This window comes from Xenopus laevis, chromosome 1L, assembly GCF_017654675.1.
Source record: "Xenopus laevis strain J_2021 chromosome 1L, Xenopus_laevis_v10.1, whole genome shotgun sequence".
NCBI classification, from domain to species: domain Eukaryota; kingdom Metazoa; phylum Chordata; class Amphibia; order Anura; family Pipidae; genus Xenopus; species Xenopus laevis.
In genome coordinates, this window is record NC_054371.1 from 70234882 (window position 1) to 70255734 (window position 20853).

General features: G+C 37.4%; 1 protein-coding gene across 10 annotated transcripts in view; it reads right to left on the bottom strand.

Moving 5' to 3' along the window:
* Window positions 1-20853, bottom strand: part of kiaa1109.L (KIAA1109 L homeolog) — a 163269-nt gene that overhangs the window by 81002 nt on the left and 61414 nt on the right. For all 10 annotated transcript variants that reach the window (XM_041580744.1, XM_041580740.1, XM_041580751.1 and 7 more), the window contains exons 20-28: window positions 17830-18057; window positions 17526-17663; window positions 16569-16745; window positions 9892-10020; window positions 8682-8801; window positions 7211-7491; window positions 6258-6508; window positions 4455-4704; window positions 1294-2134 (exon numbers count right to left, since the gene is read on the bottom strand). In XM_041580744.1, the coding sequence (XP_041436678.1) occupies window positions 1294-2134; window positions 4455-4704; window positions 6258-6508; window positions 7211-7491; window positions 8682-8801; window positions 9892-10020; window positions 16569-16745; window positions 17526-17663; window positions 17830-18057 (2415 nt within the window). The remainder of the gene's footprint in view (window positions 1-1293; window positions 2135-4454; window positions 4705-6257; window positions 6509-7210; window positions 7492-8681; window positions 8802-9891; window positions 10021-16568; window positions 16746-17525; window positions 17664-17829; window positions 18058-20853) is intronic.

Consider the following 20853-nt stretch of genomic DNA (forward strand, 5'->3'; position numbering starts at 1 on the left):
GAGTGATATCACCCCCTCCCTTTTCCCCCCAGCAACCAAACAAAAGAACAATAGGAAGGTAACCAGATAACAGCTCCCTAACACAAGATAACAGCTGCCTAGTAGATCTAAGAACAACACTCAATAATAAAAACCCATGTCTCACTGAGACACATTCAGTTACATTGAGAAGGAAAAACAGCAGCCTGCCAGAAAGCATCTCTCGCCTAAAGTGCAGGCACAAGTCACATGACCAGGGGCAGCTGGGAAATTGACAAAATGTCTAGCCCCATGTCAGATTTCAAAATTGAATATAAAAAAATCTGTTTGCTCTTTTGAGAAATGGATTTCAGTGCAGAAGTCTGCTGGAGTAGCTCAATACAATACAATATTTGAAAAAAATACAAAGTCCATCAAGTTCAACCCCTCCAAATGAAAACCCAGCATCCATACACACACCCCTCCATACTTTCATATAAATTATACATACCCATACCTATACTAACTATAGAGTTTAGTATCACAATAGCCTTTGATATTCTGTCTGTCCAAGAAATCATCCAAGCCATTCTTAAAGGCATTAACTGAATCAGCCATCACAACATCACCCGGCAGTGCATTCCACAACCTCACTGTCCTGACTGTGAAGAACCACCTACGTTGCTTCAAATAAAAATTCTTTTCTTCTAGTCTAAAGGGGTGACCTCTGGTACGGTGATCCTCTTTATGGGTAAAAAGTTCCCCTGCTATTTGTCTACAATGTCCTTTAATGTACTTGTAAAGTGTAATCATGTCTCCTCACAAGCGCCTTTTTTCCAGAGAAAACAACCCCAACCTTGACAGTCTCCCCTTATAATTTAAGTATTCCATCCCTCTAACCAGTTGCTGCACTCTATGCACTCTCTTCAGCTCATTTATATCCCTCTTAAGGACTGGAGTCCAAAACTGCACTGCATACTCAAGATAAGGCCTCACTAGGGACCTATAAAGAGGCATAATTATGTTTTCAACCCTTGCGTTAATGCCCTTTTTTATGCAAGACTGACCTTTATTTTCTTTAGTAGCCACATAATGATACTGGCCAGAATTAAACAACTTGTTATCTACAAAAAACCCTAGATCCTTCTCATTTAAGGAAACTCCCAACACACTACAATTTAGTGTATAATTTGTTTATATTATTTTTTGCATTTATCAACATTGAACCTCATTTTCCAGTTTGCTGCCCAGTTTCCCAACTTGGACAAATCACTGTTCCATAATTATTTAAGCTTCATCAGGTTTTACTTAGAAAAATCAGATTTTGTTTCATACCTTGAATGTGGGGACACACAGCTGATCATATGAAGTAGAGCTTTCTTCACTAGTTGGAGTGTCGAGATCCAATGGACGATGCAGCGAAGACTTTGAAGTTCTTTTATTTGTTGGGTGTTTTACTGACCAGTTAAAGACCTGAAATTGAGTTAGGTAGCTTTGGTAGCATGACATTACAGGTTGATGAGTAACTTGCTCATTATCTGTTGCTTTCTCAGCCTCTACTGCATAAACATGTTCAATGGTTTCTTCTTCACCTGCTAGTGCAGAGACAAATGAGGCTTGGGAAGCATGAGTTTGTATTGGCAATGTTCTTGCATCGACTCTTGTTTCTCCATGAAGAGTACCTATCAGAGGACCTTCAATACTATGGTAAATTGACCCTCTGCTATAATCAATTTTCTGAGTTTGCTTTTTCCTCCTTTTTCTCCCTGGATATGTCCCTGGACCTTCATCACTGCTTACAGGTTCAAATTCCTCTGCCGCAGAAAAATAGGCTTCACTGTCTGCCATAGACATGCTTGAATCCATTGACCGATACTGATGAAAAGAGTTTGAGTCTGCTGATGGCGTGTAAGGAAATGAGCCAAAACTTCTCCTCTGTTTTGGAGAATCAAGGACATTTTCATCACTGCGGGAGACATCACTACTAAACTGAACAGCAAACGGAGCAGGTTGCTTTTCTCCATAGAAGGCAGCAGAAAGGCTTTTTGTGCTTCCGAGACGAGTGGAACATACAGATGCCTGTCGCTTTAGTGGAGATCTAAGTGGCGAATTGATTACAGATCTGTCCTGAGAATTTGGAGAAACCGGGCTGCTTCTTGCAGCTTCAGCTGGAATACTAGAATCAAAAAACAATTAAAAATAAAAATTAGTCCAACAGTCATCAATATAAAACCAGTATGTGGAAATATACATATATTTATATTTACTAGTACATCCAGACACCCTGTCTAGGTTTTCGCTGTATAATTTCACAACAAAGTGCTGCATGTTCTTTAAGTATATCTTTAAATATATATGTATGCAAATGTTTTTCCCTGTGAAAGAAGGCAATTTCCTGTGATTGAGTAATGTGTCAAAATTGTAAAGCAATGGAAAGGCATTTTTGGGAGACTTGTTTCTCTCAGTAGTGAAGATTTACCACAGGTGACAAGTCTGCTAGTGCCCTAAAGGTACAGTAACAGCAAACAATATAAGTTTTCTAAAGTATTTAAAATATAATGCACTATTGCCCTGCAAAAGTTTAACTGGTGTGTCTATTTCAGAAACACTAGTATAGTTTATATAAATAAGATGCTGTGTAGCCATGGGGGCAGCCATTTAGTGTGAAAAAGGTGAAAAGGTACAAGTTACAAAGCAGACGAGCATAACAAGCAGTTAGGACAGCACACTACAGGACAAATCAGTAGCATTTTAAGAGCTACTGGTTAAAGGATCTTTTCATAACTTAGACCACCACATGGATTTATGCAACTTACCATGAAATACAAAGTACTCTTATTATTACAGAGAAAAAGGAAATCATTTTTAAGAATTAGATTTACATGAAGGCCCCTATGGAAGATGACCTTCCTGTAATTCAGAGCTTTCTGGTAAGATGAGGAATCCCATATCTGTACTGGAATGTGTAATTTGTAATAGTGCAAACATTTCCAGTGTATAGTCTACTATAGACTTGCCTATTCGAAGTCAATGCAGTAAATAACAGGTTTCCCTAAAGGTAAGGGTTCACAACAGCACACAAGGCCAAGGTCAGTTGGTGCAATGGGATTAAGTGGTTGTGAATTTGTTCTTTTTAATTCTACTACAGTCTCTACATTCACTTGTTTTACTCTACGCCTACCCACTTTCATTCTCTCTTAGAAGAGATTCAGATTTGTTCATGTATACTTTCACCTCATATTACATCTCAGTACCTCTAATTAATGTAAAATCTCTTCCAACTCATTCTGACACATTACAAAAACTGGCTTATAATATTCTATTTTTTTTATGCCTTTTATACCAAGTAGCAGGCTAAATTGCTAATTCAGCACTGTGCTTTGGCTCTGGGCAGAGCTGAGCAATGATGCACAGGGGAGCAACTACAGATACTCCTGCCTGGTATGGTTAACACTACATATAGCCAGTGAGAAAATGTTATCAGAAATGTTATCTTGACAGCTTGAATATACTGCTGGATAATGTTATTGAATAACAAAGAAGATTTTTAGAAGGCGCACACCCAATTTCAATTTAATAGTGAGGTGCTTGTCCCATGAAGACCAAATAAAGTCTCCAAGAAAGAATCAAACAAAAGTTAAATATAGGGACTGCACACTCAAATTTAAAAGGCAAAAGTTTATTACATTTACAAAAAATACACTCACATATTTGGCTACGGCCCAGTAATGGCCCTACGCGTTTCGACCACAAAAGTGGTCTTCATCAGGGGCAAAATCCATAAAGTATTAGAAAAGGATGTCCTTTTCTAATACTTTATGGATTTTGCCCCTGATGACCACTTTTGAGGACGAAACGCGTAGGGCCATTACTGGGCCGTAGCCAAATATGTGAGTGTATTTTTTGTAAATGTAATAAACTTTTGCCTTTTAAATTTGAGTGTGCAGTCCCTATATTTAACTTTTGATTGAATAACAAAGATGTGTTAATAAATAAAATCTGTTAATATATATTAAAATAAGATGGCAATCTATATCCTGACCTGAATAAAGAAGTCAAGTCAATAAATCAATGGAATGTCTTCATGAATGATACCTTCCAGTAGTGGGCAATGTGCGGTTACAGAAAACTATTTAATATCATGAATTATCTGCACCCCTTTCAATAAAAATATTGTGGTACTTTTCAGCAAGCTATAACCAGTACCCAAATCTACAACTTTATTCATTATATACCAGAGCACACAACCGTGACAAATCCCAAACTTTATTTTGCTGACAATTCCGAGAATTGGTGTGTTCCTTTTTCAACCCAGATTTAATTTGCTATAAAAATAATCACATCACTGCTCCCAAACAGCTATAAAGATTTATCGCCATGAAGCTATATTGTAGTGACCAGGGAACATCATTACTGAGGACAAGGTTACTGAGAGCAGCTAGTAATACTGCACAAAAAAGAACAATCACATCATTTTCACAATAATAAACACATACCTGCCATGAGATTCCTGTGATTTTGCTCTAGGTGGAAATTCAACTTGCCCTATACTTTCATCATTTATAGAAGATGGACTGTCTTTTTCCCCAGCCAGTAAGGGAAGAGCAGCACTGCAGCTGCTGTTCTCTTCAGAAGATGATGAGCTGTGGGAACGTAATGGAACTTGAAGACTCAACTGCTGGGCTTTCCTCTCAATCACCACAGACCGTGATTCCCAGTCTTGTCTTTTGCAGCCATTAGGCTTAGCTAGGAATGAATAATAACAAAAACAATGTTTTCTTGTGCTTTGGAAAATAGGAAGACATTTAAGTAAAGAACAAAAACAAACTTCAGTTAGCAAAAACAAACAAACAATTGATAATCACACGAGAGAGCCACTCTGATGGTCAGACTTCCCATTTGAATCACAGATTATGATCCCCAAAAATTTCAAATGTGTATAGCGGCTGAATTTCTCAAGATAATGTCTCAGGTTAAATCTGCCTAAATCTCAGGTTTCTTCTTGCTTGAACCTGGATACATTACCTCTTTGATTTTCCAAATAAGGGATCTTGATGACCATGCCTTAAATCTACAAGAAAATAATTTAAACAATTTAAATCTGCTACGTCTGGCACTGGCGTTAAGGCCAGGGCCAGACGCATCAGATCACGGCCTGCGGAGAAGCGCAGCCCGGGAATCTAATCCTCTGCTGCTGCCCTTCTGCCTGATGTGTCTGCACCTGGAAACTTTAACTCCACTCGGGTGCAGGCATATGCAGCGGATTTTGGATTTTAAAATGCGAGATTTCACATTTTGCTCTGAAATCTGCCATGTTCCGACTTGTCTGGCCCTAGCCTGCCATTAGACATATGTTGAGAAGAGAGTCTATTACAAAGCACATATTTTATGTATATTTATCTCCTTGAAAGGTGTGTTCAGAATTAAGGAGAAACCTTTTATTGCAAATTCATGCCCCATACTCATTGTCTCATGTTCAATACAAATAAAATATAAAAGGATGCCTGAAAGAGACATTGATTTTGCCTCCCCCCCCATCTCCTTTATGTTGCAGCATGCATTTATTTTCAGGGTATTGATTTCCTGAGCCTGTAAGTACTCCGCAATGGTTGGGACTGTTTAAACTTCTTATGAATATATGCACAAAACATCAGGAACACTGATTATCTTGCACCTGCTTCATAACTAAATTCCAATATGCAGCTAGATTTTAAAAGATACATAACCACTGAGCTACTACACGTTTTAATTGCTTACTTAATTATTGCAGAGTTTTAAACTGGTGGTTGTTAATCTTTAAAGGGATACGGTCATGGGGAAAAAATCTTTTTTCAAAATGAATCCGTTAATAGTGCTGCTCCAGCAGAATTCTGCACTGAAATCCATTTCTCAAAAGAGCAAACAGATTTTTTTATATTCAATTTTGAAATCTGACATGGGGCTAGACATGTTGTCAATTTCCCAGCTGTCCCAAGTCATGTGACTTGTGCCTGGACTTTAGGAGAGAAATGCTTTCTGGCAGGCTGCCCAAGTAGAGTTTCAGCCTTTCTACTGTTCCATTCATTCGGCTCAGCAGCACTCAAGTAAATATTTTGAAGAATCTCTATGATAAATAATAAATCTATTATTCATTGATAGCATTATATTTATATTATTATATTATATATGCTTGTTTTTAATTTTAAGTTTAATATTATATTTTGTTTGTGGGTCTATCTAATTAATGATTGTAGATAAAAAATTAAAGCATACATTTTGTGTTTATTAAATTATAATTAAAGATGCTCACAAAGCAATACCTTCAACAAATTTAGGTGCTTCCTTTGTAACAATCCATTCACTTGGTTGCAGTAAGGACTGCCCATAAAACATATCAGAGTCTGCACTTGTGCTTGAAAATGCTGAACTGCTGGATGGAGTCAGCTCTTCTAGTTTGAAAAAATCCAATCCTGTGGCTGTGCCTCCAAAGAACCTGCAGCCTCCCAGGCATCCGCATTTATTCCTGCTCCTTTTGTTTTTCACAGAATCATCAGGCCAAAGGAACCACAGTCTGTGGGGAAAAAACAGAACATTGTTTTATAAATAGCAATGGGCAAAATATTTTGCTGCAGTTTGCCACAACAAATGCCCATAGATACTAATATATAATAGAAAATTATGTTGCACGAGAAAACACCACTTTAAATCTAACTTTTTGCCATTTCCCAAACTTTTGGCAAAGTGAAACGGGTCAGATTTGCTCATCACTATTTAAAATAATATAAATCCAATATTTTTAAAGTAGATCCGTTGAATCGCAAAAAAATATGAAGTGCTTACCCAAGAAAGCAACAGGTTTGTAGCAATCAAAAAATACAGATGTACAGATATGGCCACTTGAAAAGGCTTCATTGGGGGAAATGAATGGAAGAGTTTGGTAATATAAGGTTAGGACACAGTTTTGGGACAAATACTTATATATATCAGACAACTCTTCTGCAGAGAAGCAACACTGGTATCTTTTAAAGTATTATAAATTCTAAATATTTTTTTATCACAAAAATGGTAAAAACATTGTCATGGGGGGAAAAAAAGTTTTATGTATGCTCATATACCTGTATTTAAACATAGCTGAATGTAAATGGCTAAGAAAATGCAAGTGAAGGGGGGGACTTTACATTTTCCAACTGATTTTGTATTGTGCTTTTATACTTCTTGCAAAAGCAAGAAATGTAGAAGAGAAACATGATGTACTAGAGAAGCTGACACTCACCTTTTAGTCCTACTGTCATGAGTTTCTAAAAATTGCCTCTGCACCTCATGCTTGGAGGAATGATCAGCAGCCAATGCTATATCTGCAGTAATGAGCCCTAAAAACACAGAACCTGTTTCTAGCCAGTAGGCTCTGCGCAAAACTGCAGGCTGGAGTCCCAATCTGCTGCTGTCCATCTGCTCAATGTATTGTCTCAGCTGCACATCTTGAATGGCTGCACTGATGCCTTCACCCACAGCTTGGTTATGGAGGTTACAGTTTGCAAGTCTTATAGAGCCCATCTGGAAATAAAGGTAAATTTTCAGGAGGTAGGTGAGACTTATAGGCCATAAACATTTAAATGTTATTTTAACAGACTAGGCCTTAAACTTTAGTGTATAAAATCCAACCAAACACCCCCCCCCATGATCTTTGTTTATATTATGCTTTGTGTCGAGTTTTACTCAATACCTGACTACATGAACTTATTTGGGTAAGTCTGCTTAATGGTTTCTTTTGGATGTATAATGGATGTACAAAATAAAATAAAACTGACCTCTAAAAAAATGTTATTTTAGAATAGTTTTGATTATATGCAACAGTTTTTTTTTTCTAAATGAATTGAACTCAAGTTGAACAAGGGCCCTTTAAAGAGAATCTATAGCTAGCATAAAAGTACCGCAGTTGCTAAATGGAAATATAAGTCTAGGCTATATTATCCAGTTGGGATGCACCAAATCCAGGATTCAGTTCAGATTCGGACAAGATTCTGCCTTTTTCAGCAGTATTCGGCCGAATCCAAGTGTCTGGCAAAACCGAATTCAGGCACTTTCCTTATTTTTCCCCGAATTTAAATATTCAATTAGGGTTTGGATTCGGTTCGGTATTCAGCCTAATTTTTCACAAAGAGTTTGGGATTCACCGAATCCTAAAAAAAGTGGATTTGGTGCATCCTTTTTATCCAGAAATCCTTTCTATTGAATGATCCAAACATTTGAAATGTCATTTTATAGTGTATTTTTTAAGAGAACAAGTCTTCATTCTTGGCTGATTTGTTGGTTTCAAGTATTGTAAGAAATCCCATACTTGTATATATTAATTTACACAGTAAGCGTACTATACTAGTAATAAATAAAAAAAAAACCACAGCTAGTAAGAGGAGGAGATCATAGGCAATAACTGTTACATAAACAGGATCGGGATCAGAAATAAAAGTGTGATGTGCAATCAATTGGCAAATGAGTCTGTACTCAAAAGAAACAAATACTGTTTCAAATACTAGTACTGCTTTATTCATAAAAAGGGCAAAACTGTCTTTTATAAACTGGTCATGTGCATTTAAGATATAGCTTTTATTTAGTAGCATGATTTGTAGTTAGTGTTTCCATTTGAAATTTCCTTTGGGGAACCTGCAGATTAGTTACATCTTGTATCTCTTTTCTAACAGACTGAAGTCATACTTTTAAGATTTATAGCACAGCTGAATTCATACTTTAAGATTTGTAGCACAGCCATGTTCCACGATGTAAAGATCAGCTCCGTCCGCTGCCAAGCGTGTCATTCTATATTTCAGGTCATCGGCAGTGAGGCAAGGACCTGGGTATCTGCTTTTCTGTGGAAAAAAAGAATACATCAGTCACATAATAAAAATAATATTATATAAATTTGTATATGACTAGCATATGCAATTCAGCAAAGCTACATTCGTTAAACTATAAAAATTGTTTATTTTAGTGTTAGTGTACTGATTGTGCTTTAAAACCCAGTGTTAGTCTAGAATGTATTCCATGTAAAAAAATATTTTAGTAGAAGAGAGTCACAACTGGTGTAAATTTCATGTCCATAGCCCTATTAGAAATATATTTACTGAGAAAAACCTTGACGCGTTCAATACTTATTATCCCTGCTGTACATTCTGCTCTCAAACATTAGCAGCTTGCATACTGTATATTCACTGCACATGCTCTGTGCTGATGTCAATTACTGAGCTTAGGGGCCGACTCAAAATTTACAGAACACATAGAATATAAAAGTCACAATAAAAGGCTGATTAGTAATCAATACAGATAATTATTACATGGCAGCTCAGACAGCAGTGCAACTAGCACCAGAATTTAATAATTAGCCTTGTAGCATCAGCTTATATAACAGGCCAACCTCATTTTCTACTTGATAATTTGAACGACCCCTAAGTTAAGCTTCTCAACAGCTGCTCAGAGCTCATGTGAGTGTCACAGACACTTTCCAAGATGGTGTCCCCCTGTGACAAGTTTGAAGTCCTGGATCATTGCTGCTATTGAGAAACTGAAACTTTAGGCTGGTGCAATAAGTTCAGTATATAAAATATCACATTTTTAGCCATATTCATTTTTAGGGTTTAGTTCTCCTTTAAGAGAAGTAACCATAGGATGCCTCCTCCCCTCTCTAAATGCATCAGAGAGACAACCCAGAACACTGCTCAACTGTATCTAAATGGAAAATGTAGAACTGCACAGCAGGGTTGGCAGCTGCCGTGTTTCACTCCTTCACGTTATGCCAATAATACATAGGCCAATGACACCTTTCAAATGCAAAATAACATCCTTGTAAAAAATTACAGTATTAAAGAATAACAAGTTGCAACCAAGGAAAGAATACAGTAGGTGGTGTTGCTTCTTTTGTTAGAAGCTTTTCTTATAAAAGAAAACATTCATCAGTTTTACCTTAGCATCACAAACCCGCCGATCAATTCCATGCTGGCATATCACTACAGATTTAGGCCTCTCCAGCTGGAACTCGTTACAAACGACATGGAACAAAAAGGTCTGCCCCCAATCCAACAGGCATGCCAGCTGCAAAATGACAGGGTACACACACAATAACAGCTTTAACAGTGTGATCAGAACAGATTACAAAAATAAGTACAAAAAAAATACATATTGGCACTGCTTGGCATATAACGATTTATCCATGCTGCTATAGAACCTAGATGACTTTGGGCTCATTGATAATTGTACTGCTTACCAGCATCTGACATTTTTTAAAGTGCTACTGACACATTCCTATGAAAATCATTAGGGGGCAGATTTATTAAAGGGTTGTTCACCTTTGAGATAACCTTTAATATGATGTAGAGAGTGATATTCTGAGACAATTTGCAATTGGTTTTCATTTTTTATTATTTAAGGTTGTTGAGTTATTCAGCTTTTTATTCAGCAGCTCTTAAATTTGCATTATAAGCAATCTGATAGCTAGGGTCCAAATTACCCTAGCAACCATGCATTGATTTGAATAAGAGTCTGGAACATGAATAGGAAATGGTCTGAATAGAAAGAGGACGGGAGTAATAGAAAATAGCAATAAGAATACATTTGTAGCCTTTCAGAGTATTTGCTTTATAGGGGTCAGCGACGCCCATTTGAAAGCTGCAAAGAGTCAGAAGAAAAAGGCAAATAACTATAAAAAATAAATAGTGAAAACCAATGGAAAAGTTGCTTAAAAATGGTCATTCTAAAAGTTACCTTAAAGGTGAACTGCCTCTTTAAGGGTGGTTCTATACTTGTACTGCTTACCAGCATCTACTGTTTGACATTTTTTCAAGTGCTACAGACACATTCCTATGAAAATCATTATTGGGCAGATTTATTAAGGGGCGTTTGAATTAGAGTTTTTGTATTTTTTTTTATGGTCAAAACGGTCAAATTCGACTAGGGAATTATCCAAAATCGATTCCATTATTTTTTTAAGAAATTCGAATTTGATTTTCGAGATTTATCATACTCTGGCCCTTTAGGAATTTGACCATTCGCCACCTAAAACCTGGCGAATTATTGATTAAGTCGATGCAAAGTGAAACCTTCTGAAATCAGAAGGTATTTACTTGTCTCTTGCCATACACATAGCACTGCCTAAATACCAGAAATTTTAGGTTTTTTTCCATTCTCCCATTAGGCATCTTGGGTAGATCCATGCAAATCACTCCTTTTATAGCACAGATACAGCTACAGATTAAGTCAATGGAAGAGGTCCAGGGATCAATTTAGAGATGTTTGCAGCCTTCCTGGCATTTAAGTTTTTTTCTGAGAAAAAAACTCGAATCAAACTGGCAATCTGGGCAGCTAAGTGGCAAATGAGATTCAATGTTGATAAATGTAAAGTCATGCACCTGGGATGTAAAAATATCCAAGCCACTTATACCCTTAATGGGACTGCACTAGGCAAATCCATTATGGAAAAGGACCTTGGAGTCCTTGTAGATGATAAACTTGGCTGTAGCAAGCAATGCCAGTCAGCAGCATCAAGGGCAAATAAGGTCTTGAGCTGTATTAAAAGGGGCATAGAGTCACGGGAGGAGGGGGTCATTCTTCCACTGTATAGAGCACTTGTAAGGCCCCATCTAGAATATACCGTACAGTTCTGGTCTCCATCACTCAAACAGGACATTATTGTATTAGAGAGGGTACAGAGAAGGGCAACTAAGCTGGTAAAAGGTATTGAAAATCTTAACTATGAGGAAAGACTGGCCAAATTGGGGATGTTCACGCTGGAGAAGAGGCGCTTAAGGGGTGATATGATGACTATGTATAAATATATAAGGGGATCATATAATAATCTCTCTAATGCTTTATTTACCAGTAGGTCTTTCCAGCTGACACGAGGTCACCCATTCCGATTAGAAGAAAAGAGGTTCCGCCTAAATATTCGGAAGGGGTTTTTTACAGTGAGAGCTGTGAAGATGTGGGATTCTCTCCCTGAATCAGTTGTACAGGCTGATACATTAGATAGCTTTAAGAAGGGGTTGGATAGCTTTTTAGCAAGTAAGGGAATACAGGGTTATGGGAAATAGCTCATAGTCCAAGTTGATCCAGGGACTAGTCCGATTGCCATTTTGGAGTCAGGAAGGAATTTTTCCCCCTCTGAGGCAAATTGGAGAGGCTTCAGATGGGTTTTTTGCCTTCCTCTGGATCAACTGGCAGATAGGTAGTTAATAAAAAAAAAAAAAAAAAGGTTGAACTCGATGGACGTGTCTTTTTTCAACCTTACTTACTATGTTACTATGTTGATCGAATTCGAATCAAAGTTTTAATAATTTAATATTAATACATTTCACCAGGTCGAATTTCTAATTCATGGGAGTTTAAAAAGCTCACATGAATTCGAAATTCGATCCCTGATAAATGTGCCTCCCCGTGTTGGTAATACCAGAAATGTAAAGACACAAGTTCCACCCAACCTGCCTTCAGCCCAGTGGTAACTGCAGTCATCGTACTGCAAAAAGTGCTGCTTGCGTACATCATGGTAGGCTGAAGCACAAATTAAATTACTGCAACCTACAGAAAGATCTCCAAACCTCCAGCCAAGCATGACTGACACAGTCAGCTCTTCAATGCTGACACTTTCTATCTTCATAAAAAATTGTCAAAAAGATAAGGGAAAAAGCACAGTATACTTTCAGTTTCAACATTAGTTCAATGAATAGGGCTTCTGCTGAACATAATTTTGCCTACTGTTTCAATTAAGAAATATGTATGGTTTTGTTATTAACCGGTCAAAATTTTAAATTGAAAGCCCCATTCTACTTCCTGTATCAAAACACTGCGCTAAGAAGTTCTCTCCATAATAAGCTGTTTTTATTTTTGGAAAAAAAACAAACTAGCAACAAATTACAATAATGAGGTTGATGGCCCTGCGATTCTATGGGCCAAGGTCTCCATAAACCTTATTTATATGACAACATGGGCAATAACAAATCAATCACCCACCAGGAAAACAGGACATAAAGATATGATCCATAAAGCTTTAATAATAATTAATGTAAACAAGGCTCCAGGGCCTGATGGCATACACCCCTAGGTTCTAAGAGAGCTTAGTTCAGTTTTAGACCAGCCCCTATTTCTGATTTTCTCAGATTCGCTTTCATCTGGTATGGTACCTATAGATTGGAGAAAAGCTGATGTCATTTCAATATTTAAAAAGGGATTACGATCTCAGCCTGGCAATTATAGGCCAGTAAGTTTGACATTGGTGGTGGGCAAATTATTTGAAGGCTTGTTAAGGGATCACATTCAAAATGTTGCCCTAGTGAATGGCATTATGAGCAGCAATCAGCATGGCTGTCAGACAAATTTGACTTTTTTTATGATGAGTTAAGTAAGATGCTGGACAGTGGGAGGGCAGTAGATGTTATCTATTTGGATTTTGCCAAAGCTTTTGATACTGTGCCCCACAAACGACTGCTTTCTAAACTAAAGTATGTTGGGCTTAATGAAGCCATTTGCACATGGATAGGAAACTGGCTACAGGATTGGGTACAGAGGGTGGTTGTTAATGGTACATTTTCTGCTTGGAGTAAGGTTCTTAGTGGGGTCCCTCAGGGCTCGGTATTGGGTCCACTTTTATTTAACTTGTTCATTAATAACGGGGGAGGGTATTGTAAGTAATGCATCAGTGTTTGCAGATGACACAAAACTATCCTGCATGTGGCATCCTTGCAAAACGATCTTGACAAACTGGCAATCTGGGCAGCTAAGTGGCAAATGAGATTCAATGTAGATAAATGTAAAGTTATGTACCTGGGATGTAAAAATATCCAAGCCACGTATACCCTTAATGGGACTGCACTAGGCAAATCTATTATGGAAAAGGACCTTGGAAACATTGTAGATGACAAACTTGGCTGTAGCAAGCAATGCCAGCCAGCAGCATCAAGGGCAAATAAGGTCTTGAACTGTATTAAAAGGGGCATAGAGTCACGGGAGGAGGGGGTCATTCTTCCACTGTATAGAGCACTGGTAAGGCCCTATCTAGAATATGCCGTACAGTTTTCGTCCCCATCACTCAAACAGGACATTATTGTATTGGAGAGGGTGCAGAGAAGGGCAACTAAGCTGGTAAAAGTTATGGAAAATCTTAGCTATGAGGAAAGACTGGCCAAATTGGGGATGTTCATGCTGTAGAAGAGGCGCTTAAGGGGAGATATGATAACTATGCATAAATAAATAAGGGGTTCATATAATAATCTCTCTAATGCTTTATTTACCAGGAGGTCTTTCCAGCTGACACGAGGTCATGCATTCCGATTAGAAGAAAATAGGTTCCGCTTAAATATTCGGAAGGGTTTTTTTTTTTTTTACAGTGAGAGCTGTGAAGATGTGGAGTTCTCTCCCTGAACCAGTTGTACTGGCTGATACATTTTGAATTTTTTCCCCCTCTGAGGCAAATTGAAGAGGCTTCCTCTGGATCAACTGGCAGATAGGCAGGTTAAAAAAAAGTAAAAAGGTTGAACTTGATGGATGTGTGTTTTTCAACCTAACTAACTATGTTACTATATAACACAGCTCCTGTTTTCATCCTATAGGTTTACAGAGAGCAATGAACCCTTCTGAGCTCCTGTTAAACATGTATTCTGTCATGTTGCATATAAACAAATTGGTTTAATATAAAGATGCACATCGCTGTGCTACAGACATTAACATTCTAATAGAACGTAAAATTGGTGTTAAATTATTATTTTTTTTTTAATATTTGACTTTTTAATTCCTCTGGTTTTGTATATGCCTGTAAGCATCTGGCATTAGCAACCAGGCTATCTTTTGAAACAGGAGAGGGCCTATATAAAGTCAATAAAAAATACGAACAATAAAAAGTCTAGCCTGACATTTAGAGGCACATTTATCAAGGGTCAGATTTCAAATTCATATGAGGGTTTTTTAAACTCCCCTAAACTCCCATAAATTCGACTAGTTGAAATGTATTAAAAAATCTATGACTTTTTAAAACTCTAACGAATTTAAATGACCTGAAAACTCGAATCGAATTTGATCCAAATTATAAAAACTCGATTCGAATTTAAAAAAATCGAATGTCAGGAAGGCTACAAACATCACCAAATTGATCCCTGGACCTCTCCCATTGACTTATACAGTAATTCGGCAAGTTTTAGGTGGTTAATAGCTAAATTGAAGGTTCTTAAAGGGCCAGAAACAAACAAATCTCCAAACTGGAATTTAATCTCGAATCGCATTTGGATAATTCACAATTCAAATTTGAGCGTTTTGACTAAGAGAAAAAAAATTCGAAATTCGAATTTTCACTTCAACCTTTAATAAATCTTAAAGGAGAAGGAAAGGCATCGTACCCTTGGGGGTACCAAATGTTAGGCACTCTCCAAGTGATTGTGCTGACTTACCTGAAACCCCAACCCGGTGCTCCTATCAGCAGAAAACTGCAGCGGCCCAGGGGTTATACCAGTGAGCACCACAGAGCGATCCTGTCTTTCTCCTTCGCGCGGCTGCACAATAGAACGAAAAGCCGAACTTTAAACTTCCGTCTTCTTCTTTCTTCGAATTTCGGGGGGGAAACACGTGCAGTTTAACTAAATAGGCAACTTTTTCGTTAAAGTTTGGCTATTTGTTCTACTGCGCATGCGCAGACGCGCGAAGAAGGAGGAAGACAAAAGAGGATTGCTCCGTGGTGCTCACTGGTATAACCCCGGGCCGGTGCAGTTTTCTGCACCGGCCCAGGGTTTCAGGTAAGTCGATACAATCACTTGGGGGTGCCTAACATTTGGCACCCCCAAGTGTACGATGCCTTTCCTTCTCCTTTAATCTGCTTCCTGGTTGCCAGTCATCATTGACCCTAGCAATCAGGTAGCATCTTAAACTTAGAGACAGAACATAGCAAATAAATCAAAAGACAGAAAAAGACCAGCTGCAAAGCACTACTGTAAGAAAGGATAAATGAGTGTTGGATAAAAGCTAGAAGGCAGTTTCTAAGTGGACAGAGAAGACGATGAATTGCAACTGTCAAAGCACTCAGACTGTGCAAAATTTATAGCCGACAAACAAAATGTCACTGACAGCATACCCAAAGATTTTAAAACAAAAAAACATGTTTAAAATTTGCCAATTCCATTCATCGTTTGTTTTTATAATAAAATAATGCCAAATTGTATCATTCTTATCCATTACAGGATTCTAGTAAATTCAATTACAATCTGTCTATTCCATTTTGAATTTAAAAGGCAATAAATGGCCTTCAATAGATGAGAACAACAAAAGTAATTTAATATTTAATATATAAAAAATACAAATGTAAACTTTAAAAAGTATGAATTAGCTTTCTATATGGCCATGAGTTATTCTATTGTGGAAGCAGTTTACTTGCAGATTTACGCCGAAATACCATGAGCTTGCAGAAGAAGGAAATAATTTCCTAAATTCTCTAATGCAGCAAAGACATATTTCAATATTTTATTAATAATAATGGCTTGTTTTTGTTGAAAGCACTGCAATATTCATGATTAACATGATATACTGAAGATAAAAATCAGTGTAAGGTTTTTTTTTTTATATTATTCTAATTAAAAATGTAAAGAAATGTAAGAAAGTGCTTCTCTTACCTGAGGGGCAGTGACCATTGCCGAAAGAGAGCCAGCCTGCAAATCAATAAGCCAGGCATATTCCAGTGTATCTAAACCTAGAGGTAGACCCTCAGCAGAAAACATAGCATGTGCCCTGAGCTGCAAACCAGACAGACTGATGTGTCCTTCTCGAAGCATTCCATCCACCGAAGGTCGCTGTGAAAACATTTGCAACAATCCATTGTAAAAACCAGAGACTGACTAACAACAAATAGTAGACGTGAATTAGATGTGATGGAGCCAATGCAAAGATAGTAATATAAATCAGGGATGTCCCATCAGAAATCCACAGCTCCTGGAGATATTAATTTATATGATGAGGTTTTTGCTAACAATAACAATCTCAAACATACACTAAAATAACACACACATTAAACATGGGACAAATATTGGTTATGGCATAAATAAGGAACATTCACTTTAATCCACCAGATGCTCATGACTGCACCCAGGGTTCTCAGATAGTAAAAATTCTGAGCACTGCAGAATAGAGTCCTGCGTGGAACCAATTTCTAAGACCTGGACCTGACTCGAACCCGCAGCCCCCATATTTAGCCACTTTGATTCGCTACCCGAACCCGCACCTGCCTTATCCGCAATCGGACACGCTGCAAACCGGAAGTGACGTCATCAAAAGTGGGCGGGACACAAACATGTTTCGTAAAACTTTAAAAGGAGTAAAATATAGACAATATTACATAAGCTAAGACATTTAGATGAGACCCGCAGACCTGCAACCCGCTGGTGTACCCGCACCTGAAAATCCTCCCCTCATTCCGCAAGGTGCCCGCTTTTTTTTTTTGCGGGTAACCCGCGGGTACCTTCAGCTGCAGGACTCTACTGCAGAATCTATAATCTATAATCCTTCAACTGCTAATAAGAGACCCGTTTTCTTAGGCTGAGAGATGAGATATTGTGAATATTAACCAAATATACCTGGTAATTGTCGCTTAGAAATATGTACACAGGAGACAATACAAGCTGAAGCACCGTTTCTCTGTATGTTTTCTTCATCTCAAAGCACAGTCTTTCCAGGAAAACATTTGGACACTCAGGTCCGTCATTGCCACAGTGCTGGAAGTGAATGAAATACAAAAAACTTTTCAGAGGCCAAGAAATTAAATTGCAATAAAAGAGGTCCAATTTTATTAAATGTTTTGTTAAAATCCTTAATCACATATTATTATTATTATTATTGAACTATATTTTATGCTTAAAAAAACTAGGACTAATCACTTACTACTGGAAGTTTAGCATGGACCTTGTACAAATTCACCAGTACAGTAATATCCCATGGTCGAAGGGTCAGAGGATGAACAGATTTATTCGTGGCATCGGGGTCTTTTCTGTCACTGTCCACACCTACTGCAGTCCACCCAGAACTGGAAGATGTAGACATTGATAGCACAGGGCTGGAGATTTCTTCTTCAAAGTCTGTGTACATGTCATCTTCCCCAAAGTAATTTTCCTGCAATGGAAATGTTTGGGAAAAAAAAAAAATTACAAACCTTGTATTTTATGCTAAAAAACAAATATAATTTATCTAATAATGTCTTTGCTTTAAAGGGCAAGTTCACCTTGATAAAAAAAAGACTTCACATTCAAATTACTTGGAACATATTTGTAGTGTACAGCCATTAGCAATATACATACATACACGCATACATACACACACGCATACATACATACATACATACATACATACATACATACATACATACAATAGTAAGTTCTATTTATGTAGATAGCAGGTTAAATACGGCTGAAGTCAAATGTACATAATATTTACAAATCACTTTAAAAGCATTGATAGATATATAAAGGGGTAGTTCACCTTCAAGTAAACTTTTAGTATGTTATAGAAAGGCTAATTTTAAGCAACTTTTCAATTAGTCTTCATTATTTATTTATTTTTATAGTTTTTTTAATTAATTGCCTTCTTCTGACATTTTCCAGCTTTTAAATGGGGGTCACAGATCCCATTTAAACAACAAATGCTCTGAAAGGCTACAGATATATTGTAACTGCTACTTTTTATTACTCATCTTTGATTCAGGCCCTCTCCTTTCATATACCAGTCTCTCATTTAGCATGGTTGCTAGGATTATATGGATCCTAGGAACCAGATAGCTGAAATTGCAAACTGGAGAGTCGAAGAATACATATCTAAATAACTCAAAAGCCACAAATAATAAAAAATGAAAAGTAATTATAAATATCACTTTCTACATCATAGTAAAAGTTAATTTAAAGGTGAACAACCAATGCAAGAGTTGCTTAGCATTATATTTCTTCCATTACATTAAATAAAAATCCCTGTTTGAGTGGATGTCCAATTTGAAGTCTGAATGGAAAGAGAGAATAGAAAGGGATTTGTATGGACACTGCATTTGGAAGCCTTTGCTCCACTGAACAGCGCCTTTTTATATTTTTTTTTATTTTGAACTATCCTTTTTTTGTTTTTCCATTCTCTCATAGTTAGTTTTTCTTTTTTTCAACCTAACTTTACTATGTGACTAACAAGTTCAACCCCTCCATATTAAACCCAGTGCACATATACGCACGCACACACATTATATACTCACATGAAAAAACAATATATACCAATATCTACAGTCATATAAAAAAGTTTGGGAACACCTTAATTCTTGGAGTTTTTTTTTTTTATTGGCTGAGCTTTCAAAGTAGCAACTTCCTTTTAATATACAACATACCTTATGGCAACAGTAGTATTTCAGCAGTGACAAAGTTTATTGGATCAACAGAAAATATGCAATACTTTGTTGAGCCTACTTTTGCAAATGTAACGTCCTCTAGACACCTCCTATGGCCTTTGATGAGTGTCTGGATTCTGGATGGAGGTATTTTTGACCATTTGTCCATACAAAATCTCTCCAGTTCAGTTACATTTAATGGCTGCCGAGCATGGACAGCCTGCTTCAAATCATCCCATAGATTTTCGATGATATACAAGTCGGGGAACTGTGACTGCCATTCCAGAATATTGTACTTCTCCCTCTGCATAAATGCCTTTGTAGATATTGAAATGTGTTTAGGGTCATGGTCTTGTTGGAATATCCAACCCCTGCGTAACTTCAACTTTGTGACTGATGCTTGAACATTATTCTGAAGAATTTGTTGATATTAAGTTGAATTCCTCCAACCATTGACTTTAACAAGGGCCCCAGTCCCTGAACTAGCCACACAGCTACACAGCATGATGGAACCTCCACCAAATTTGACAGTAGGTAGCAGGTGTTTTTTTTTGTTATGAACAAATAACTACATTTTTGTCTCATCAGTCCAAAGCACTTTATTTCAAAATGACTGTGGCGTGTCTAAATGAGCTTTTGCATACAAACAAGCGACACTGTTTGTGGTGTGAGTGCAGAAAGGGCTTCTTTCTCATCACCCTGCCATACAGATGTTCTTTGTGCAAATTGCGCCGAATTGTACAGCAATGTACAGATACACCATCTGCAGCAAGATGTTCTAGCAGGTCTTTGGAGTTGATCTTTGGGTTGTCTGTAACCATTCTCACAATCTTCCTCATATGCCGCTCATGTTATTTGGCCTGCCAGACCTGGGTTTTACAGCAACTGTATCTCTGGCCTTCCATTTCCTGATTTCATTCCTTACAGTTGAAATTGACAGTTTGAACCTCTGAGATAGCTTTTTGTAGCCTTTCCCTAAACTATGATACTGAACAATCTTTGTTTTCAGATCTTTTGAGAGTTGCTTTGAGGATCCCATGATGTCACTCTTCATAGAAGCGTCAACCAGAAGCACAACTTGCAATTGTCCACCTCAGATACTGAGCAGTTACATGCATTCAAATTAGCAAAATTACAAGGGTACCCAAATTTTTGCACAGACCGTTTTTCACATTTGATTTAATTTCATACTGACTGAATACTGCTTCACAAAAAATCAGAAAACACCCCAGTAGTGAAAGACATACCAATGTTATCTTTTTGTAGAAGCAGGCTGAGAGGGGTACCCACACTTTTTCATATGACTGTATACTAATTGCATACTAATTGGAGATTTTATTATCACAGTTTTATACTTGTCCAAGAAATCATCCAAGCCACTCTTAAAGGTATTAATAGGATATGCCATAACAACATCACCTGACACGGCATTCCACAACCTCACTGTCCTTACAGTTAGGGGCCGATTCACTAAGCTCGAGTGAAGGATTCGAATGAAAAATACTTCGAATTTCGAAGTATTTTTTGGGTACTTCGACCATCGAATGGGC